The sequence below is a fragment of the Ursus maritimus genome, unplaced genomic scaffold (genome assembly GCF_017311325.1).
Source record: "Ursus maritimus isolate PB19 unplaced genomic scaffold, ASM1731132v1 scaffold_22, whole genome shotgun sequence".
Lineage (NCBI taxonomy): Eukaryota > Metazoa > Chordata > Mammalia > Carnivora > Ursidae > Ursus > Ursus maritimus.
The window spans coordinates 30,664,007-30,688,306 of record NW_024424675.1 but is presented as its reverse complement, the minus strand read 5'-3'; the positions used below and the strand labels follow the sequence as shown (position 1 = coordinate 30,688,306).

The following is a 24,300-nucleotide window of genomic DNA, read 5'->3' as shown; positions in this document are numbered from 1 at the left end:
GAGGAAACTGTAGTTCAAAAAGGTTTATGAGTTGCCCAAGACCTGGAGAATCTAAGCACAAACCCAGGCTCTGTCACTCCAGAGAGTTAACTGAACAGAATAGAATAGCGTCCATGGAGACTGGTAGAAAATAAGTGAATCCTGGAATAGGAAACAGGAGACCCAGGTTCAGGTATCATTGGCTACTCTTCTCTGCTGTTGTGCACGCTATTGCCCTGAAGCCAATGTCGGACATTTGTCTTCACCTGCAAGCCTCCTGCCACTGTCTAACCCTCAACCCAAGTTCCTCCAAGTAGGACTCCCAACTATTCCCTCTTCCTTGAGTTTTCCCACAAGTCCCAGACCCCAGGGAGATTCAGTGACACTCCCCTGCACACAGCCACTGTGCTACATGCCCAGGTCTTCAGGTGCAGGTGCATCCACATGGTGGGTGTAGTTTTGTTGGCCTTGAAATGGAAATGGTCCGGGAGGACAGGATCTTCTCCTTGCACCTTTTCTCACCAAAGCTTCACTACCGTGTATCATCCGCCTCTGGACATCTGCCTTGAAAATCCTTCGAGGGTTTCATGGTCAAAGTGCCAGTCATCACCTGCCCACCAGCCTGTTCACAATTCTGGGTCCTCATCCTAGTGACAGGTACTGCTTCTCATTCCATCAGCCAGGGTCGTATCACCCTGTTGCTTCTGAACCTGTGTCTTACCTTCTCTTGACCACATCCTCCCCTCACCCCCTCCACTGCTCCTTTCCTGGTGTGAGCCTCTGTAGCTCTAATGCATGAATCTCCTCCCCAGCCCGACCGCTCCTGCCCACCCTCCACAGTGCAGCCAGAGTGATGTTTCAGAAATGAAACTTGTATTCCCAAACCTGCTGTCTAAAATCCCTTGATGGCTTTTCCTCCCTTATAACAGTAGTTCATGGAGTAGAGATGAGAAAAGAAGCATATGTTTTAGGTCATCTGGAGAGTCGTGTCAAGCTACGCCATCCCCTTGCTCACAGTAATTCTGGCAGATTTCCTGAAGTCTTACTCCACTCCTATACCTTTGCTTGTGAAGTCTCCTCCTCATTCAGTGCCTGTGTTCCTCAGTTCCATGGGACTAGATTCTAACCCTGTTTAAGGTCTAATTCAAAAGCAACCTTCTCCAGTAAACCCTTCCTGACCTCCAACCTAGACACAATCTCTTCACCATCCGGGTCCCCTCTATGAGGATCCATGTTATATCCTGTTCTGTTTGTCATTTGTATTCATATCTTATCTTCTCCACTAGACCCTCAGCTGCCTATTCTGATTCATCATTATCACAAACACGCCATGCAGATACTGGGGATTCCCTAAAAACATGTTGAATGGTGGAGCCCAGTGAAATTAGAACAGATGAGGCCCAGGATTAACACTCCGTCTCTTGGGCAGGAAAACTTCACTCAGAACACAGATCTGAATATCAGCTTGGAGCATCAAGAGTACACCCAGTCCTGTAGTGAGGGTGTGAGGCTGGAAGGGCAGCATGGGAAAGATACAGCATGGGAAAGAAACACGCTGTCTATCCGGGTGCGGGGGAGGGGGGGAAGGTGAGGCAATAGGAAAACAGAACTTCTGGGTCAGCCAAAAGAGACAGTGCCACTGTGAGATTATAGTGTGCTACAGATCACAAAACCAAAATGTGAAATTTAAGGAAATTGCCCCAAATCACATAGCTAATAAGTGGCAGAGCTGTGTCTGAAACTTGGCCGATCTGATAATGGATACCATATTCTTAAACACCATCTAGCCTGAATGAAATATAAAACAGGGCTTGCTGAGATGCTGAAATGTATGACATAATTTTCAGTGGTTCGTTGAGGTGGGAAAGCAGCCCAAATTAAGTGTGTCATGCTGGCTGTTTTGTCCACCCCATTCTAAATAGCTCCTTGCTCCACACACTGAAAAGTGAATCCGTCTGTTTGTACTCACTGAGGTAGCCACTCAGACTAGAACCTTGGAGGTCCTCCTCAGTATGTTCCCATTTAATCACCTACTGACTCACCTTTCACATTCATTTTTCCTTCCCCATGGCCATTATGAGATAGGCCCCTAACATCTTTTGCTTGGACCCCTGCAGTAGCATTCATGACCCCAATCCCTCTTCCCTCCAGCTTTCTTCTCACATTCCTGCCAGAATCATTCATCTAGAAAAATATTTGGCCACTTGGCTCTTTGGGTTCTCTTATGAGCTGTGGTACTGAGACTAAGGTTCTTCAGCTCTTTGGGAACTAGGCCCTACCAATATTTTGACATTCTCACCTTGCTAACTGACTCACCCATTTCATAGACAGTTCCATCTGCCTGGAAGTACCCTTCCTCCTCCATCCACCTAGATGCTCCTTGACTTCATAACTCAAGCAGCATAGACTCTAGGCCACCTTATCTCTCCCCCTCCCCACCCTTACCCCTGGATATGGTCCCACTGTGCCCTGTGTTGCCGCTTCATGCCACTTATCACTCCAGAAGACAGTATAGCATAATGGTTATTAATGCAGGCTTCTAGAGTCAGACTGCTTGGATTCTTACTCCTGCCATGCCACTTACCAACTATATGAATTTGAGTAAGTTATTTAACCTCTCTGAGCTTCACTTTCCTCATCGATAAAACAGGGATAATAATGCTGCATAGTGAGAATTAAATAAAGTAGCCTACATGATGTGTTAGTACAGTACCTGGCATGCAAATGACCTCCTGCTGTTTAAGTGGTAGCTCTTATTACTCTTTGTTTTACAAGTTTCTTATCTGGCTCTCTCATCAGACATTTGGGCAGGATCAAGATCTCATTTATCTTTCTATCTCTGGAACTCGGCAGGGACAGGCATATAGTAGGCCCTTGAGAAATGTTTGCTGAATTGATGATGGAAAGATGGATGAGTGGATGATGGGTGGATTGTTGGGTGAAAGGATAGATGAGTGTGTGGGTTTATAGGCTAGATGGACAAGTGGGTGGATAAACTGCTAAGTGGGTAGATGGATAGATGGTTAGACAGATGGAGGGATGGACGGTTGGATGCATGCATGCATGCATGAATAGAAGGGTGGATGGGTGGGTTTATGAACTAGATGGATGGGTAGATGGGCAAACAGATAGTTAAATAGATAACTTTGTCCCGTTTAAGTAGTATGGAACAAAGGAAAGCTGTGCCTTGAGTCAGCCTTGTCAGCCAGCTGAAAAAAAGATTCTGCAGTATGTGATTTATTAAGTTTGGAGTTTTTGTGTTTTTTCTAAGCACAGCTGTCTTCCTGCTCAAGATTTTTGGTCTCAGGCAATCTGTTACTTGCAATATCACTGTATCATTGTAAATTTAGACCTTCGGTAAATCTTCTTCAAGCCTGAGAGAAAACACACATGTATCCTGTGTTTTGGCCACGCAGTAAAGAACTGTAATCCTTGCCCTGGAACACTTTGCAATATAATTGGGGAAAGTTACTCAATTAATAGAAGCTTGTCAGTTGCTGTTCTTCTGGAGTTGCCTTGAAGCTGGGTCAGGATAGCACTCACTGACTTTTGGTGACAACCAGGATAACTCAGAAAAACTACTTGGAAGAGTGGTTTGAAGGTAAGGAAGCACGTCATCTTGAGGACGTGGCCGGCAGGGGTGAGTCCTGAAGGTTGAAAGCAGAAAAGCCAGAAGGTTCAGAATATTGAGTGCAGCCTTGGGCCCAAGAGCACAGCCTGGGGCTGTTGATGGCGAGGACATCTGGCTCAGGATGGAGGCCTTGCAATTGGTCCAAAACTGCGCAAGGCAGTAGACCTAGTGAGGAGTGACCTCTTAGAGCTTCAGATTCCTCAACCAAAAATGAGAACAACAATGCTTGCTCCATAGGGTGTTAGGGAGAATTAAAAGATTTAAGACATGTGTCATCTCAATGCCAGACCCACTGTGTTGCTCAACATACATCTGCTTGCTTTCTTCTTCGTGGGCAGCACAGGCTAATGGTCCAGAACACGAGCTTTAGAGCCATGTTGCTATCAAATCTGGCTACGTGATCTCAGGCAAATTACATAAACCTTCTTTGCCTCAGTTTCCTCCTCTGTAAAGCGGGGATGATAATAACACCCTTCTGTCAGGGTGGTTGTGAGGAATACATGAGTTAATGTATGAGAGCCTAGGACAATGCCTGATACGTAGTAAGTGCTCCATAAGTATTTTTTCTTATTTTATTACTATTTTTAACATTCCTAAAGAAGTGAACACTTTGTTCCTGGTCACTAGAGTGAGAAGCAGCAAACTTTATATCTGTGGATGAGGCAGGGACGTAAACTCCCCTTTTTTGAGGACTACTAATGTCAGGTGTTTAGATTAATATAATCTAATATCAATTTAGATTAATATGATTTACTTAAAATACTTTATATATTATATATTGTATATAATTTGAATACGATTTAGATTAATGTTAACGTCTGCAATGACTCTTAGGAATAGGTAATTATTGCCCTCAACCTTGACATGGAGAGACTGAGACTCAGAGATACTCAGTGACTTACTCAAAGCCATGCAGTTAACAAGTGGTGGTGCTGGGACACAAAGACATATTTCCACTCCTCAAAGCTGTTTAGGCTGGCGGTCATCCATGCCATTCACCTTGGTACATGGATCAGGAAACAGCGGTCCAGAGGGAGGAACTGACTTACCCAAGATGTCACAGTGAGCAGATGAAGGACCTGAGATCAGAACCCTGTCCTCTCAAATCTCAGCCACTGTTCTTGACAATATGGAGAACATAGGTATCTATAAGCCTTCATAAAATGGAACTCTAGCTTTCTTCCCTACGGAATCACATTTCTAGGCACTGGACCATAGAGCCAGCCATGAAGGAGAGGAATGTTCTCCTTTCAGCGTAAACCTGTATAGTTGGCAAAGGGGATTTGGTGACTTGCACGGGCTCTTCCAGCTCCCACCCATCACAGCAGGGCATTCCTCACTCCTCTCATCATCTAGGGCCATTGTTCCTTTGACCAAAGATACTGAATGGTTTTATGAGTGACCAGATCTTGCTGCACTGTGGCTCATTTTCCCCAGCTCAGTTTCCCAGGTACACATGGGGCTTCCTTTCTGCCATAACTTCTTAGCTCTCAGAGTCACTTTCCTTCTGGAGCTAGAGTTGGGCTCTCCTGATGAATAAGAAAAAGCCTAGAGGTGGCCACCTGCCTAGGGGACTTTGGCTACTTTCCTACTCGAGAGGGGAAAATTTGAGGCTCCGAGGACATGTTCCCACACTGCATATATAAAGACTGCATCTTCCTGAGCCAAGCAAACTGGGATAACAGTTACAATTAACCAAATAACTCAAGAGGGAAGGGAACTATTCTTGCCTATTCAGATGGATATTTGGGGACCTTAATTATCAGCAATTTTTCTCAATCCACAAATGTATGTATCAGTTATTGCCAGTGTGGCTAAGTCTGTAAGATAAAAGCATTCCTATTTATTTTCCTACAAAATACAAAAAGCTATAACAAAAGGAATATCATGGACTTTTTGAGTTTTTTACTGTCCAGAAGCCACAAGCTAGAAGAGACATCATGGTAAGAGATTTCAGGTAGTGGTTTTTCAAGATTTCTTTTGGAGAGTGGAATTCTTAGTCATGTGAAATTTTAAATGAGGCTCCAGTTTGTAAAATAGAAAAAAAAAAAAGAGAGAGAATTGCTGGTTTTCGTGGATGGTGGGGGACCAGCAGTCCTACCTGCTCAGTATCCCCCTCTCCCATTTCAATGAGGCTACTGTGCAGAACCCCCAGGATCCTACAAATACAGTTTGAAAACTAATGATCTAGTTCAACTTATATGAGGATCAGATAAGGAAGTAAAGGCACAGAGAATTTATTCAGGTTGTAGTCTGTTCATATTGAAGGTTGGAATTCCTTTCTCTTAGTGCAGTGCTCTTAATGATAAAGTTTGATTTTTGTTCTGATGACTGGTATGCAACAAACATAAAGTTTAGTGACTTCTTTTCCTTATGTATCTGCGCTTTGGTCAGGACTTGAAGGGAATGACTTGTTTTGTTCCATGATATCAAGGATCACCTTTGACATAGTCCAACTTGTGGGGGCTGGCTGGATGTCTCTCTTCATGCAGTTTTAGTGTCTCTCCACTTGGTCTTTTCAGGATGGCAATCTCATGATACTTGGACTTCTTACATGAAGAGTCAGGGTTCCAACTGAGAGTTCTGAAGACCCAGACAGAGCTACAAGTCTTCTTTCTGACCTATCATAGAAAGTCCCAGAGCGTAATTCCTTCCACATCCTGTTGGTCACATAGGGCCAGTCCTAGTTCAGCGTGGGAAGGCACTACACATGAGTATGCGTATTGGGAAGTGTGGATTGTTGGGGAGCCATCTTGCTTTGGCATGACCTTACTGAGTAGGTTCTGATGTGGTTTTGCTGAAACAGAGAACATAGAAGTCATTATGGTTTTCCTTAGGTCATAAGAACACTCTCATGGGGAATAGTGGTAGAATAGTTCTGGAAAGCCAAAAAAGTCAGACCCAGGACCAAAAAAGTCATACTTACAAGGAAGCTAGTTTTAGTTGACCATAAGAAAAGAACTTTCAAAAAACTAAAACAGCCAACGTAAGAAATGGCTTTTTCTGCGTGAGTAGTGAATTTCTCCATTGTTAAGAGAGGTCTCTCTCACTCCTTCTACCACCGGAAGTATCTGATTCTCAGCGAAGATGATTAGAGAAACTTGCATCTCCTTGAGCTTTGGGATGCTGAAATACTATGTGCATTTCTAAGAATCAAGATTTCATATAAATCTAATTCTTGTTTGTTTGTCTTTTCTTTTTCCCCCTTTTTGGACATTTCCTTCATCTGACTGCCCATCAATATATAGAAGAAATGCTTATTCCTACTCCTATTACTTGTAAGTATCGACCCGGGAAAACTTTGCTTCGTGCCCTGTAGGGGAACCTGTAGCATGCATTTCCTGCACCAACCAAGTGTCTGTTGGTTTTCTCATACTCACTTCTGTCTAAATCATCTGTAGCCCCAAAGTTTTTATTTCACATAGATGTTTTCCATTTGAAAATGCACTGTCATTGTTTATGTGTTATGTTTCTGCCATCTCGGATTTTCCCCCCGATTTTTGGAGATGTGAAGGCAGTGTAATATTCTAGTTTAAAAATACCTGAATTTCAGCAAGAGGTCAACCTAATCCCCCTGCAGGACTTGCAGAGATAAAACAGAATCACCCGTCTCAGCAGCTTCAAAGCCCATTGGTGTTTAATTGGGGAATGTGTAGCCTTGAGGGGCTCAAAGGTTAGACAGAAATTCATTGGCCGTTTCCACTATTTCTAAGTCTACAGGGAACCATGACTACCTAGAACCAGTTTCACAGGTGACAGAAACATCCGAGGTCTTTGCCTTGGGCTGGAATGATCGCAGTCTGGGGTTTGGCATTTGTTATCTCATGTGCATTTTGTTGGTAGTTATAGCTGGCCTGTTGCCTGTCAATTTTTTTGCACTTTTTAAATAAAGGTGGTGATTTTTCTTATTATTAACAGACATTTTGAAAACACAAACGCAAAGGGGAAAAAAACTCCATGAACAGATCCTTGGTAATGAAAAGTTAAGAAAACCACTGAAGTAGGCCCATATTCCTAATATGCATTTCCAGTGTTTGAAAACTGAGATCCAGAGAAGTGTGTGAAATCACTCATCCAGGGGGATTAAAACACAGGATGCCTGGCTTCTGGTTAAGTGTATTATATATCATTCCATGTCTTTCTCCACCCCTGGCACACCCAGCCTTATGAGGGAGGTCATGTCTGCTAGTGATCATTTGCTGAAGCCTTCACTGATGAGGATGGACCAACAAAAAGTCTCTCCCACCCCCTCTGCTCAGTGTTTGGGTCCCAGGTTAATAGGCCAGGCAATGAGCAGATAAGATTCTGTTACCACTGCCATCATATTATACAGGAACCAATGGACTCTCACCACCAACACTGAAAATACTAGAGAATTTGCTTTATTTTTCATTCATTCATTCATTTGATAAACATGCATTGAACATGCTCATTATGTTCCAGACACTGTGAATGGAGAAGTGGCCAGGACTTTGAGCCCCACCCTCCTAGTGTTCAAGCCTCTCTGGGATCTAGGATAAAACCAAATACTTGAAATGTCAGCTGAGAGGTGCCTGTATGTACTCTGGTATAGGAGCTCTTACTTGGATGACTGATTTTTTAATGGGGCAAGGGATAGTTATCAGTGTTTATAGAGATGGATTTACCCACTAGTGCGAAATAAGAATTCTAAGCAAAGGGAACAGCATCTGCAAAGGCATAGGGGTTGAAACAATGTGGGGTGTTGTTGCTGTGGTAGAAAGAGAATGAGCTTTAGGAATCATGATGCTCTGGCTTCAAACCACATCTTTGTCACTCATGTTATGGAACCTTGATAAAATCTTCTGAACTCCTTGAGCCTTATTTCTCTTAACTCCAAAATAGGGGTCATAGTGCCAACTCAGGAAATGAGGACTTTTGTAACATGCCAGGGATCAAGTTGGCACTCATGAAATGTTAGTTTTCTTTCTTTCCCCCTTCAGAAACCACAAGGGGTCAGGACAGTAGTGGTGGCCCCTAGGAGCTCCTCTGGTCTTCCAGAGGTTCTTCTGGCATCAGTATTCCACCGGAGGTATGGGCGTGCAATGACCCATCACAGCCTCTGGGTACCTTGCCTCCTCTGTTGATTGGCCAGGGTACTTAGCCCTGTCTTTCGATGCCCACTTCATACCAGGCACTATGCTGGGCACTGTGGTGGAATCAAAGATGCACAATGTGAGAGTGTAGGAGACAGACACTCAAGTACTTGTAGTTCAAGATGCAGTGATACACAGGGGTCTTTCAGTTGTGCAAACTTAAGAGTTCTAAGTCACAGATCTTAGAGCGTGAAACTCATGCCAGCTTGGGAACTGACCATGGTTAACAATTCAGAGGAGGAGAAGAATGGGCAAAGCAGACAGAGAGGTAGAGGAGAACCTTCAGAACCAAGAGGAGAAGTCCTTTGCAGAAGGAAGATTTGGCAGTGGAGTGCTGCAGAGAGATGGAGGTAGAGAGCATGGGCACCGTCCTGCCATCTGACCATGAGAAGTCATGTGCACAGGTCATGGCGGGGTGGGGGGGTTAAGGGAGGAAGCCAGCCTAGGATTCAGAAGGAGGAGAATGCTTCTTTTTAATCACTGGGCCCTAAAACAGAGGAGAAACATGACAGTGCCCAGAAAGTCCTGGGCATTTGTATAGTAAAGTGGAGAGCCTGAAGATGCTGGCAGCTGTGGAAGGGAAGGTCTGGGGACAGAGTGTTTGGGAACAGAGAGGAGCCCCAGAGGGGAGGCACAACGGGTTCGGGGAGACCGTAAGATTGAGAGATGCATGGAGATGGAGAAAAGGAAACAAAACGGAAATGCTAACCCCAATAATTTCCAGATTCAGAACTCCACTCCCCTGAGTCTTAGGTATGGACCCTGAGTGGATGCCTTCAACCCTCTCTACTCCAAATGTGGTCCGTAGACCAGCAGCATTGGCATCACCCGGAGTGTGTTAGAACAGCAGCACAAGGGTCCTCACTCAGACCTGAATCAGAACCTGCATTGTAACAAGAGCCCCAGGTGACTCTCGTGCACATGAAAGTTTGAGAAGCACTGTGACTTAGCCAGAGTCTCAGTTGTCCCATCTATAAAATAGGAAAAGTAATACCCTCCCCCTGGGGTTGGGGAGCCACCTGGTCCCTCTAAAAGCCCCAGAATCTTCCATGAAAGAGAAACCTTCTAACACGCTTTGGCTGAATAATCTTTGCAGTGAGATCCATGTTTTATTCAATCAACAAGTATTTGTGGGGTTCCCACTTGCATGCCAGGCACTGGTCCTAACTGGCATAGAAGCATTAGCACAACAAACGAAAACTCCCTGCCCACATCAAGCTTTTTAGTAGAGGAGATTGAGCATAAACAACATGTATCAGAAAAGTGGCATAGATGTTAGGGTATGGTGGAGAGAGCTAAAGAGAAAATAAAGCGTGGGTAGAGAAGGAGCAGAGGAACTTCTTTTTCCACAAAACAAAGAGGCCCTAAAGGGTTCTCCCTGCACTGAAAGATCCTGTGCGCAGGGGGTCCATAAACTTTTTCCATAAGCAGCTAGTAGTAAATATTTTTGGCTCGGTGGGCATATGGTCTCTGTTGCATCTACTCTGCTGTTGTAACAGGAAATGAGCCATAGACGATGTGCAAGTGAAGGAGCATGGATGTATTTCAATGAAAAATTTATTTTTAAAAAAATCAAATAGCGGCTAGATTTGTCCTGAGGGCTGTAGTTGCCTGATCCCTGCCCCAGACTTTTGAGATGGAAGGAGGACGGAGTTCAAGATTCATCCTTTTTTATGAGCTCCTACTTGTGCAGCACCATGTGTTTGCTGTTCTGGACACAAAGGTGAATGAAGCTCACCTGATCCAGTTGAGAAGGGGGCAAAAGTTGAAAAGAACTACCAGTTGGTCGCTACTATGGGCCACGCTCTTCTAATACTTGCAACAAGCCCTGCAAGATACATGTGACTGTGTTGTGTGTACATAGACATTGAGACTGAGGTTTGAGGACTTGTCTAGATCCCATACGCAGGATGTGGCAGGGCGAGGGTTTGAACCCAGGACCACATGCCCCCAAGCCCTGCCCATCCTTCTCACTAAGCCCTGTTCTTCAGGAGAGGGAGGGGGTCCTGCCTAGACCATGTGCTTGGACAGCCCTTGGCCAGACTGCAGGAGAGCCAGGACCCACAGGCAAGTCTGCCTGCCTGCAGAAACTCAGGTCTGTGCATGGACCTCAGTGCCTTGCTAGGGACAAGAAGTCGTAGCTATCCCTGGCTGGCAAGGAGGCCCTTGAGGCAATTCTGTCTTTGCTGTCCTGGGGATTTGCCGCTTGGTCAGAGCTGAGAGCACTGGGCTGCCAGATCAGACATAGCCAAAGGGTTAGAGTGAAGAATGCCCCACAGAGTGCTGATGACCAGGATAAAGAGAGGTACAGATCAAAGGAACTGAGACTTAGGGACAGAAGAGAGTCTAGAATGGGACCCTTCATTGTCCAGCACACACGAAAAAATAGCAAAATAATGTGGGTTTTGGTGTCAGACCTAGATCACAGTTCTATATCTACCTCTTCTGCCAGATTGTTCAGACCTTGAACAATCATGGAACCACTCCGAGCCTCCGTTTCCTCATCTGCAGAGTGGTAATAACAATGGTGACTGCCCAGCATTTTTGTGAGAGCTGGTAAGAGAGGGTATATGCAGAGTGGCTGACACAAAGGGAGTATTTTATAAATAGCAGCTATGATTCCTCACATCCTGGGCTGACAGAAATGCTTCTGTCGAATGCCTTTTAGCCTTTCTATAGTAAAGAAGCACCCAACAACTTCAGTGTCGGCTTTTTAAAAGGATATTAGGAGATGGCATGTGTTCACGGGTTAATTTATCTCAAGGTGTATGATGGGCACAGTAATTGTTTCAAACAGAGACATTTTAGTGTAGTAGTTCTTGAAAAAAAGCACTAAGATGTTTACCAACTGTTCCAGCAGAGAGAGAGAGCACTTAACGATTTCGCTTAGCTTCAGATAAATGCCATGCAAGTATCAAGGAGGCGGAAAATGGTGACCTGGGCTGGCCCTGTCTGCAGACACTCTGGAACTCTTGTTTTTTTCCCCATATCCTTCCTATCTCTCCCTATGGCAGCATATTTGAATCCTACATCTAGCCTTCAAGGTCCAGGTCTAACAGTGCCTCCTACACAAAGTCTTCCCTGATTCTCTCCATCCGCAGGAATGGGCCTTTTCTCCTAACTCTCACTGCAGTTACTTGTTATCATGGGCAGGAGCAAGTGTGTCTTAAGGATGTTTCTTGTTCATTGAGGTTTCCCCCATGGTGCCCCTCACAGGCACAGAGAACCCCAGTAAGTGTATGTGGAATGGATGAGAAGAACAAGATGATATTAAAAGACATTAACAACTAAAATCAACAGGGAGATGATCTGTTGTTAAAAAGAAAAAAAAAATGGCAACAAATTTTAGATCCCTCCAGACCCTGCACCTTCCTTGCTGCTGTATGTTTAAGGTAATGTTTGGTCCTATTCAGCATCTGAATCCCAGTTTCCTCATATGTCAAATGCATCCTAAAAATGCACACCTCCCAGAGATCTTGCAAGGACTCAAGGAGATAATGCTTGGAAACTCCTAGCGTGTGGTCGATCCTCAACCGAAGTAAGAAACCGCCTCCTTTTGTCAGTGCGTACACCTTTCCACACCATAGGCTTTTGCAAATCAAATATCGTCGCCTCAATACAGGTAAAGAGGAATTTAAAATGATTATATCAAGAGATACTCAAAAAGCATTTTATGTAATTCATCAGTCACTTCAAATAAAAATGAAGACAAAATAGGAATCGAAGGAACCCATTTAGAGATGATAAGGATCAATTACCAAAAGCTGACAGCAGACATGTTGACAAGTAGAAATGGAAGGCATTGCCACAAGGGCGAGACAGAGACGACTGCTGTGCTGCCATGCACTGCTCAGCCAAGGGGAGGACCCTGGCAAGAATTCTTATTCCTGGGCCCCACCCCAGAGCAGCGCAGTCCCTCTGAAGGTGTGGCCCAGGACTCTCCATGTGAGCACACACCTCGTATTATTATTCTGCGAGCCGACTTTGAGAACAACTTCTCTCCTGACATCCTCACATCACCCCGATACCACTGTCCCTTTCTCAGTATCGGACCTTTGTACTTTGCCCTCCTCCTGGGATGCCTAGCCACCTTCTGTGCCTGCAAAATTCCCATGTCTTTAAAGGGGACATAGTGTCCATAGTCCTGGGCCCTCATCTTTGTCATTGCATTCAGCTTTCATTCATCTGCCACTGACTCACTCATTCATGAGCCATTCTCAGGTTTGACCGCCCGTGGTGTATTTGCACGTCTATCTCCCTATTGACAAGGACTGTGTATTACTCATCTTTCATTTCCTGGTGACTAACTTGGAGCCCAGAACAAGTCAGACATCATAAGACTGTGTTGATTACATGAATGAGTACACACAGGTGGGTGTATGTGTGAGGTTGATACCCCCATTTTGTTTGATCTCCCATTGAATTATACTATTCCATTCTCCAGGAGTTAGTATCCATTTTCATTTATTTTGGCATATGGTGGTGGGGGGGGACTTTCAGATCAGACCTGTTTTGTAATTTTATATTGGTTTTAGGTTTAGAAATGTTGTACTTGTGTGTCACAATTATAAATGCATAAAATTAATGAATGCTGTTGCAACAAGATAGATATAAATGCACTGGGCTAGATCATGTGAACAGATAGATTTGGACAGGAATTGCAACTGAATGGATGCTTTATTGTTTACTCTATTGAATTAGAGTCTAAACACATCAGTCATGAATACCGAACAGAGCAAATCTATAAGTCAGAGGCTCCATCACCTTAATCAGGGAAAATACAAATGAGCATTTCCCTTCCAAAGAAGATGGAAGATGTTTACACTTCAGTTTTAAGTTTATACTTTAAGTTTGAAAACCAACTAGGTATTAGTGATGCCTTGAGGCTTAGGAAATATGCCTGGGATTCTAAATGCTTCTATTCTGTAAATGCATTTGAACTTTGTAAAGAAGCTAAAAGAGAGCGTGGGGGATTCTCTGTTGACAGAGAGAGATGACCTATGGAGATGTGGTTGGAAGGAGAAGTTCTCATGGAGAAGGTTGTGATGTGCTACTCAGATCTCCCTTCAAGAATGAGGGACTTTGGGTTAATATCAGTAATGGAATTTCTGGATTGTAGGGTAGTTCTACTTTTTAATTTCTTGAGGCGACTCCATACTGTTTTACATAGTGGCTGGACTACTTTGCACACCTACCAACAGTGTTGCAAGGGTTCCTTTTTCTCCACATTCTCACCACTTGTTGTTTCTTGTGTTTTTGATTTTAGCCATTTTGACGGGTATGCGGTGATATCTCATGGTGGTTTTGATTTGCATTTCCCTGCTGATGAGTGATGTTGAGCATCATTGCATGTGTCTGTTGGCCATCTGGGTGTCTTCTTTGGAAAAATGAGTAAAGAAGTTGTGGAAGCGTCTGTGTGTGTGTGTGTGTGTGTATAAAATGTATATATAAATGTGGGTGCATATAAAATGGAATATTACTCAGCCATAAAAAAGAATGAGATGTTGCCATTTGCAACAACATGGATGATGGACCTAGAGGGTGTAATGCTAAGTGAAATAAATCATCTAGAGAAAGATAAATATCATACGATCTCACTCATGTGGAACTTAAGAGACCAGAGATGAACAGCAATAGCAACAAGCCTTATAAATACTAGGAACAAACTGTGGCTGCCTGAGGTGAGGTAGGGGTGGGCGATGAGTGATATCGATAAAGGGGATTAAGAGCACCCTTCTCTTGGTGAGCACTGACATACGTATAGAATTGTTGGACCATTATATTGCATACCTGAAACCAGTATAACACTATATATTATACTTCAGTTTTTAAAATTATAAACATTTTTTTAACGAATGAAGGAGCTCTTGGTTGACAACCCCCTTTGGGACAACTTACCCTTCAGAGCTGCCTCATCCAAGGTCATCAGTAGCTGTTCAGCACAGGGGTGTGAAAGTCGCCCTAGCTTCAGAGCTTCCCATGGGGTTGGCTCAAGCCTTCATTGTACCTGCATCACCAAATTCCCCTTTACCCACTCTGGCTCCTTCCCTTCCCTTCCCTCCACTCCCCTTCCCATCCCTCCCCTTCCCTTCCCCTTTCCCTTCCACAGACATTGACCCCAGAAGCACCTCCTAATTCATCTCCTGCATGTCAGTCTCTGTCTCAGAGTCTCGTTCTCCAGGAACACACTATGCCACACTTCCATTGGCTTCTCTTCAATTTGACCACTGGAGACATGTGGATCTGAGTACGTGGCATGCCCCTCCCCCCACATGCACATGTCATTGCCTATGGACACACTGTGTGCTAACTCACTGAGGTCACCACTTGTTGCCCACTGATGATAAGTAAACTCTAAAAAATTCTTCCTTGGACAATGATTCATTCACAGGCATTTGCTTCTCACTTGTGTTTGTGCTGGTGGGGGGCTGTGGGACTCTTCATTCAGGGCTCCCACTTGGGGGAGCTCACTACGTATCACAGAAGAGACTGTAGCTATTGCTGAAATCAGCCAGAGGAGAGAGCCAGGGTCAGAAGTGCCTGCCACGGCGCCCCTCAGTGTCCTCCAGGGCAGGAATGGGTTTAATCCTGAAAACACTTGCCTTTAGCAAGTATCCCCAGAGTGGGAATGACTCTTGCAGCTAGGGCTGTAGCAAAGATAGGATCCTGAGCAGCACAAACTGGAAAATGCCTTTCTAAGTGTTTCAGCGTAGTGCCTTTAATGGAAGGAAGTGCTTTAGTTAAGCTCTGAAATGTTGATAATGATGATAATGATTACATCGTGTTTGTATATACAACTTTATCTCTTCCAAAGTGCTTTCCCACTTGTTACCTAGTTGTCTGCTTGGGCTGGAGGTACTTAGCAAGGTATTATCAGACAGATGGCTGTGCTGTGCAGGAAAGGGCCCTGGGCATGCTGGTTCCACAGCTTAGGGCACTTGATGCAATCCCACCTTCAATGTCTCATCTGGAAAATGGGAGTAATAACAACTACATTTTAGAAAAGCTGTTCCGTTTAAGCGACATATTCTTTCATTCATAAGCATTTACCGAGCAGTTACTCTTTTGTGCTAAGTACTGAGCTAGGTGTCAAGTGTTTGGAAAGAAATGTCCTTCTCTCAAGAAGCTCACAGCTTAAAAGGCAACCTGCACATGTTAAAAAGTTATAAAAGAATGTTATGCATACGTGAAAGAGGAGAGTGAAGACATGACAAGGGAAGGAAGTCACTGAATCTGCTTTGAGGAAAGACATCTACGGGCCAAAGGGCTTAATATAGGGTGCCTAGCAGGGGGAACACATAGGACCCCTCAGTGGAGAAGTGACACTCAACATTTCTCCTTGGTCTCACTATCTAGAAATACACACACATACACAGACACACACATGTATAACTAAATAGGTGATGTACTAGAGAACAACTTGGGAAGAAAGGAATGGAGTAGAGAGAGCAAGAAAAGAGGAGGGAGAAAGTGTGAATCCCAATCCCACTACCTAGCAGCTGTGAATCCTAAGCATCCTGGGTTTATTTCTTATCTATAAAATGGGAATTTTAGTGCTCAATTCATGAGATTATCTTAAGACATGAAATGAGGGGCGCCTGGGTGGCTCAGTTGGTTAGGCATCCGACTTTTGATTTGGGCTCAGGTCATGATCTCAGTCATGAGACTGAGCCCCGTGTTGGGCTCCATGCTCAGCATGGAGTCTTCCTTGAATTCTCTCTCTCCTTCTTCCCCCTTCCCCACTCATGCTTTCTTTCTCTCTCTCTAAATAAATAAATAAAATCTTTAAAAAAAAAGAAATTAAATGAAATAATGTGTGTACCAGGGGAATTGTCATTTGTTAAATGGCAAAGCTGGGCTAGGACAGAGCTGTGGTTGGCTGTGTCAGGGCTTGGGGGAAGATAGAAGTTGTAACTTCCAAACACAAGTTAAATGGAAGAAGAATTTGTCAGAATGAAGTGGCACAATTGTAGACAGTGGTTCTTAAACTTACAAAATTTCTCCCCTGAGCAATCGTGTAAGACACCCCTCCTCCTGGCATCCATCCCTGTGGACATCAGTGGGAAAGATCAGAATCAGTTAATGATTCTGGCCAGCACCACAAGGGTAGACAAAGTCATTTCAACACAAGAAGGCTTTGTAGACCAGTGGTCAGAAAAAAGGCTGGGATTGAAGATAGAAGCTCTACCCTTGGCTATTTACAAAATCGGGGCTGGGGAATGACAGGTCCGTCCTTTGTAATGTGGCTGCCAAAACCTGCCTTAGAAGAGGCAAGATTCTCAGATGGCAGAATGCGGAATGTTCACTCTATTGTAAACAGTCCCATTGTCCCACCAGGAATGTTGCCTCCTTCCTGGGAGCAGAGCTCAGCGGAGTTGGTGTGTGTTTGGGGAGAGCAGTGAGGTAGGGAGGGTACCACAAGCCACAATCTAGAAAGACTGGAGAACTGAGTTCATTGGTCTCAAGGGATGGCTACACATTTTAAAGTTCACTGGGTTACTTTGATCTGAAACCACAGCTGAGAACCATCCATCTGAGAGAGCTTGAAAATCTAGGGTCATGGAATATAGGCATTTGGAAGATGAGCATGAGGGCCTGCTCTGGCCACTTAACCTAGAACCTCAGCTGAGAATTTGATCCCACAGTATCATCAAATAGACATAGCGTTGGTTATGTTAGTGGAAATGGAGTTTGGAGGGCAGAGTCCATAGAAGACAGAGCCCTGTTGGCCAGCGCCATTTCCTTCGTTTAGATATTGCAGTGGAATATCTGTATGCTGTTCACAAATGTGTAGAGGCCATTTAACACGCGGCAAATGCCCCAGGCACATTTTAAATAGCATTTAACTTCTCATAGTAATCACTTCTCATAGTGATGTTGGTGCTGCCATGAGGAGTAAAGATCCCTCAGCCATGTACAATCTCCTGAGAAATAAGTGTTCGTGAGCATTCTCTCACCAGTGAAACCTCAAGGAGCCCAGTACCTCTGCTTATGAAATCTCCTGTTTATCAGAATAAAAGAACATTGGCTGAGCTTTGTTCTGGAGCAGTTTCTCAGTCCAATGGCTTTGAGCCTCTGTGCAGAATATTCTAAGAGGGTGGGGATTATTGGGTATATTACAACCACCCACGTTTTTTAAGTGGAAGGATTGCAGGTTGGTGTGGTCAAGACCCTGTTAGTGAAAATATGGTTTGTTAAGGTTATAAGCCAAATTGAGCCTCAAGATTAAAGATGGCTTGCTTTGTTTTGGAAAATAGCGACAATGGACAGTATTAGAAATCAAGAAAAGCTAAGATAGTCTCTAGTTTACTTTATTCCCCCTTCCTGTGTCATTATGATTTGGACATCTATTGATGAAGAGAGAACGTCTAGTGAAAAATCTAAGCTCACATATGGTTAATAAAGGATCTCATACTATTCTTTTGTCTTGGCTCTGCTTTATACGGCCAAACTACCGTGCAGATGTGGGAGCTAAGGTTTTTCCAGGAGATCCGTGGCTGATTCAAAGTGTATGCATCCACTATATTACCATGCGGGTGTCTTCCAGCCATCTAAGGTAGGAGCAGTTTGCTCAATAAATGGTACTTCAGTAATCTCATCTCCCACCTCTTATGGGTATTCAACAGTGCTTTTGCCTTAGCTCTGAATGGCAAGGAAAACCATACTCGGCACCGAGAAGCAGTGTTGTAGAAAGAAGACCATGGACTATGTTTGTGTTTGAATCCTGGCCTCTGCCACTTTCTAACCTAACTTCTCTGAGCCTGTGTTTCCTCATCTGTAAAAGGGAGACAGTGATACCAAATTTGGAGGGTTGCCATGGGGATTTACCAGGATTGCGTAAGAGAATGCAATGCGTGTATGGCATCTGGTTCCAGGTCTGGTACATAGCAGGTGCTCAGTGCTTTGTAGCTGTTATTGTAATTTATGTTTTATGTCTATGCGTGTTTTGCACTTTACAAAGTACTTTTATGCAGATATTTCCTGCAATTATCAAGGGAAGAAGTATCCTCTTAAATGTAAGGAAATGAGGGCTCAGCAAACTGACCAGGGCCACAGGCTGTTTGGAAGAAATCCATGGAACAGAGTTGCCAGGTACTGGTGCCGTGTTCGTATGATGGATTGGGAAGTGGGTGTGACAGGGATCTGGCAGCAGAGCTGATAAGAATTATGCCCTCTGAGACCAGGCAGAATATGCAATAAATAAAGTCCAGAGTTGGTCACTACCTGAAAGTTTATAACCATTGCTCCAAATTATAATTGAAGAAAAAAAAAACCCATACCAGCCCCTTCATTCCATTAAATACATTCACCATATAAATGGGACAAGACTCGAACAAGATCAAGGTCAAATCATCTTTTTATAATTGTAAGAAATTTTATAATCTGTGTTGGAGAAATAAGGACAAAGATTAAAGAGAAGATAAGGTGATTTGTTTCTTAAACAGGCCCCTTGAGTCCTACTTTATTTTTTAAGATTTATTGATCTGAAATGAGAGAAAGAGTGGGGGTGGCAAGGAGCTGTGGGAGAGGGAGAGAGAAACTCAAGCAGACTCCATGGTGAGTGCAGAGCCCAACATGGGGCTTGACCTCACAACCCATGAGATCATGACCGGAGCCAAAACCAAGAGTCGGACACTCAACCAACTGCACCACCTAGGTGCCCCAAGTCCCACTTTTAATTTTATAAAATAGATCTTTGTCTCTTAACATGTTTTTGTTTATAATTTATGAGTAAGCTTCTGCCATGGAGAGGACTTTATTCAAATTCAGTTATGCCAGACATAGAGAAATAATGTTATTAAAAATGTACCCAGATGATTATGATACTTAGCAAAACAGGTGTCTGGTTTCATTTTCTGGACAGTTGAGGTTTGAAAGGCCCCCCAATTGCTTTCTTCAAAAATAAATGTACAGTGGCATTTTAGAATCAGCTGCTGACACCTGCAAGAACTCTTGCTTGGTTTTGCTTGGGCTTGTGTTGAATCTATAGGTCAGTTTGGTAAGAATTGACATCGTCACAATATTGAGTCTTCTGGCCCAGGAATGGGGTGTCTCTCCATTTGTATGGGTCTACTTTGATTTGTTTTATCACCGACTTGTAGTTTTCAGCATGCAGGTTGCCTGCATATTTTGGTGGATTTATACCTGAATGTTTCATTTTTTTTCCATGTTATTGTAAATAGTACCATTTTTTTAATTTCATATTCAAATTATTCATTGGTAATATGGAAATGTAGCTGATTCTTGTATATTAAAAAGCTAATGTATGTGGAAACAAAAAAAAACAAAGACAAAAAAGAGAGGTCTCAGGTGGAGAAATAGTAACTTATTTCAGGACTGTTGCATGAAAGATGGATTAGACAAGACAAATGAATAAGAAAGATGTGGTATGTGCACGTGCGTGTGTGTACATGAGGGTGTGTGTACGTGTGTGTGTGTACAGACGGACACACTGGACTATTGTACAGCCATAAAAAAGGATGAGATCTTGCTATTTGCGACCACATGGATGGACCTCAAGGGTATTATGCTAAGTGAAGTAAGTCAGACTGCGAAAGATAAATACCATATGATCTCACTCATGTGAGCTCTTTTAAAAACAAAAAAAAAATGCAGAATTAGTCCTATAAATACAGAGAAAAAACTGATGGCTGCCAGAGAGAAGGGATGGGGTATGGGCAAAATGAGGGAAAGAGAGCGGGAGATACAGGCTTCCAGTTACAGAATGAATGAGTCCTAGGAATAAAATAGAATAAGAATAATGAGCAATGATATTATAATAGTGCTGTATGGTGAATCAGTGATAGCTACACTTGTGGTGAACATAATCTAACATAGAAGTGGAATCACTATTTGTATACCTGAAACTAATATAACATTGTGTGTCAACTGTCCTCAAATGAAAAAAATTTAAAAAGACAGGTTAGGCTAACCCAGGCCAGGTACTTAGCCAAGAACACAGTTTGTGCTCAAAATATTAGTTCCACCTGTCTTGGCTTCTCATATTCTATAGCGCTCTAAAAGCGAGCCTCTATTCCATGAGTAGTGGTTATGGAAGTTAGAATTATGTGATGGTTAAGATGGTAAGACTTAGTTTTAGGCAGACCTGGGTTTGGATCTTGGCTCTGCCATGCACCAGCCGTGTGGTCTGGAGCATGTCTCTCACCCTCTCTGTTCTTCAGTTTCCTATTACTGTAAAGTGGGGATGATACAAGATAAGGTGGTAACTTGACCAGAGCACAGATCCTGGAATGTAGCCAATGCCCGGTGAGCATTAGGTACTCTCGTTGTTGCTTTGTTGTTGTGGTGGTGGTGGTTGTTAAGTTGCAAAGAGGAAGATGCTAGAGAAGCCCAAGAAAGACCTTTCCAACGAATGCTTGTCCAACGATAGAATAGGCTGCACGTGGGGTAGTGAGCCTCCCATCACAGAATAATAGACCACCATTATCTTGGATGTCCCAAGGGAAGTCAGGCTTCCCAGAGTTTCCCCTTTGTTGAGTTACTGTGACTTCCCCCTGGCATTAGAAGCAAGTGGCAGTGGTTTCAGTCTCCCTGGTCACCTAATATACTTGACCCACAGACGCAAAGAGCTTGAAGCAGTAGACAGAAATGGTATCCGTGAAAAAAACAAATGCAGACCACACTTATCTTTCCATCAGCTGCAGTTTATGATTACACATTAAATTCAATTGCTTTCTTTAGGAGTCTGGTGTTGAGACCCATCCTCTCCAGCCCAGTGCCATCCATTCTGGCTTTCCCCAGGAGTGCAGACAGACCAGCCGCCTTCCTAGTGTACACTAATTAATTTATCTCATGCTTGTGATTTTACGGTGCTTAAGTGCTGGAGCATTTCTGTTTATTCTTCTCCCTGCAAAGCACCTCACATTGCGTAAAGACCATGAATCTCCATTGCAAACGCCGTCTGTCTTGGGCTAGGGAACAGCCCGCCAGCAGCCTGTTGTCTTGCTGGCGCTGCCTCTTACAGCCAAAGAAACACATCCATTAATTTATCCTTAATGACATTTTGACATTCCAATCAGTTCATCAGATGTTCCTCATGCAAGCATTCTCCCGCACGGCCGGGCCAGGGTGCCAGGCCACTCTCGATGCATAATGCATGAAGCCGGTACACTGCTCAGTACCCTCTGACAGACAGACACATCTGCTCTTCACAGACTGCGTGCTCCTCCCAGCCCTGGCTCCCCGACTGATCCACACCAATGCCTTCAGCAATGTTTGCTTCTGCATTTCCAGCTTGCTGCTGCACTTCGGGGAAGCTGGTCAGTTCAAGGAGAGACGTCCTGGTTCAGAAACATACATGCAACAGGGCTATCTGAGGGGAAGTGAGAGTATTTCAAACCCCCACCCCACTCAAAGGATTTAGAAATGCTTTCGTTCTACTAATTCACGTGGAAGAAAGACCTATGACAAACCCAACATCTTGAATTTCATTAACCTGCAACCACTTAAAAATAATGATTGCGAGACATTCTGATAACAATGATGGATATCAAAGAAGAAATGAAAATTATCCTTAATACGTTCCATAGAACACATCAGCACAGATACACTTCCTCACAGTGGCAATCACAATGCAGACCCAGTTTCATTGTCTAGTTTTGTTGTTGTTGTTGTTTTTAACTTAACGTAAGCCAGTTAGCATTCTTCAGTGTTGTTACATAGCTTTCATTTTTAATGGCACTCCATCATTTTAATAGCTGCGTAATATTCCATCCAGGGGATGCACTGTCATTTACTGAACCAGTCCCCTGTCGGGAGACATTTATGAGGCTGTGACTGATGGTGTGCTATTCAAGAGAAGCAGCAGAACAGGCTCCAGGAGAGCGCAGGGCTCTACAGCCTCAACACTCAGGGCTCCAGTCCCGCCTGGCCCCTTTACCTGTTTTATGAGTTTGGGATTAACCTCTGGGCCTCTGATTCCTCACCTGTAAAACAAAAGAAATGATCATTAACTGTAGCGTTGCTGTGAGGATTACAGATGTTTTCAAGATACCGAGCACATGGTGGTATTTACTGCGTGTTGCACTATTACGCTCACATCCGCCAGTGCTCGTAGATCGGGGGCAATCCTGCCTTCCCCGGCCTCCCTCCTGGGAACATGTGACAATGCCTAAAGACATTTTTGATTTGTCACCTCTGGGAGTAAGAGGAGTTACTGGAATGTGGTGGGTAAAAGCCAAGGAAGCCGCTAAACACACTCCATGCACAGGACAGCCCACCTAACAAAGGATTACCCTGCCCCACGCGTCAGCAGTGCTGAGATGAAGAACCGCTGGCATACACAAAGCTGTTTTCCAATGCGATCTACGGAATATATATTTTCCCCTTATTATTATTTCATTAGGATAAAGTCCTAAGAAAATGGGAATGCTTAAGTAAAGAGTATATTATGCCCACTGGCAGTTTTAGGAGAAATGGGGTGGGGTGGGGGATGGGAATAAGGTTAGAGGTGACTGATTCAGGAGAAGAGGCAGCAGCTAAATGGTATGTGTTCCCCAGTGGGGCAGGAGGTGACATTCTGTAGACCAGTTCTTCAAGGATAGTCCCAGCATCTCCTAGGAACTTGGAAATGCGAATGTTCGGGTCCTGCCTCAGACTCTCCAGATCAGAAGCTCTGAGGGTGGAACGCAACCATCCCTGTTCTCACATGCGCTCTAGGTGACCCTGATGCACCCTTGGGTTTGAGAATCACTGTCACGGAGCATCTGTAGAGAAAGGCCTACTTGTACCACTCCAGTACAGACACTTGGTGCAGAAGTAGATTAAACGTGTCAGGTCTAAGTCATGGGCATCCTCAAATATGAAACAGAGCAACAATAAAGGAATTAGAAGTGTTATTCATTCATTCGTTTAGTCAGTCAACATTTTTAAAGCTTTTACGACATTGTGCCAAGTGCTCAACTAGGTCCTAGAGAAAAGAGAAATGTGAGCTAATGTATATTATGCAAGGTATTATAATGAAGGATGGTGAGAGCGGCAGGCAGATGACGAGGATAGGAAATGGAGGTAAAGTATGTCCCATCAGGGAGAGATCAGAAAAGGCCTCCTGGAAGACATAGTGCTTGAGATGGAACTTGATGGCTTTGTGATCTGTGGATGCATCAACTCAACAGGTGCTTGTGCCAGAACCTTGCAGGGCCCTGGGGCATGGGAAGCGCACAAGGCCAGCGTGACCCCTGCCTGTGTGGTTACAGTCTAGTGGGAGAGATGACCTTGGGGGCTGGCCATCCAGCAAGCCAGTGTGGTTTCTGGATGGGAACTGAAGGCCTGGGGTGGGGGTGAGAGAATGCCCTGGGCTGAGATCTGAGAAGAGGTGTGGGCACAGGGATGCAGAATCCTGAAGGAGGTTCATGGAGCTGGGGGAGGAAGAGCCACAGAGCCTCAGCAATGAGGAAAGATGGTTTGGAAGAGGTTGCTTTGTGTAAAGTCTGAAGGATTCGTGGTCATCCATCGGTCCATGTATAGGCTGGATGAGTAGAGTAGGCAGACCAGCCCGTGGCATCCGAGAGGACATAGACAGGAGACTGAGTTCAGCTCCGCCTCAGCTCAGAGGAG

General features: G+C 44.1%; 1 protein-coding gene across 2 annotated transcripts in view; it reads left to right on the top strand.

Annotated features, from left to right (window-relative positions):
- The window catches only part of PTPRT (protein tyrosine phosphatase receptor type T), a 1,014,747-nt gene that overhangs the window by 857,581 nt on the left and 132,866 nt on the right, over positions 1 to 24,300 (top strand). For both annotated transcript variants that reach the window (XM_040638323.1, XM_040638322.1), the window contains one exon: positions 6,859 to 6,888. In XM_040638323.1, coding sequence (XP_040494257.1) covers positions 6,859 to 6,888 — 30 coding nt within the window. The remainder of the gene's footprint in view (positions 1 to 6,858; positions 6,889 to 24,300) is intronic.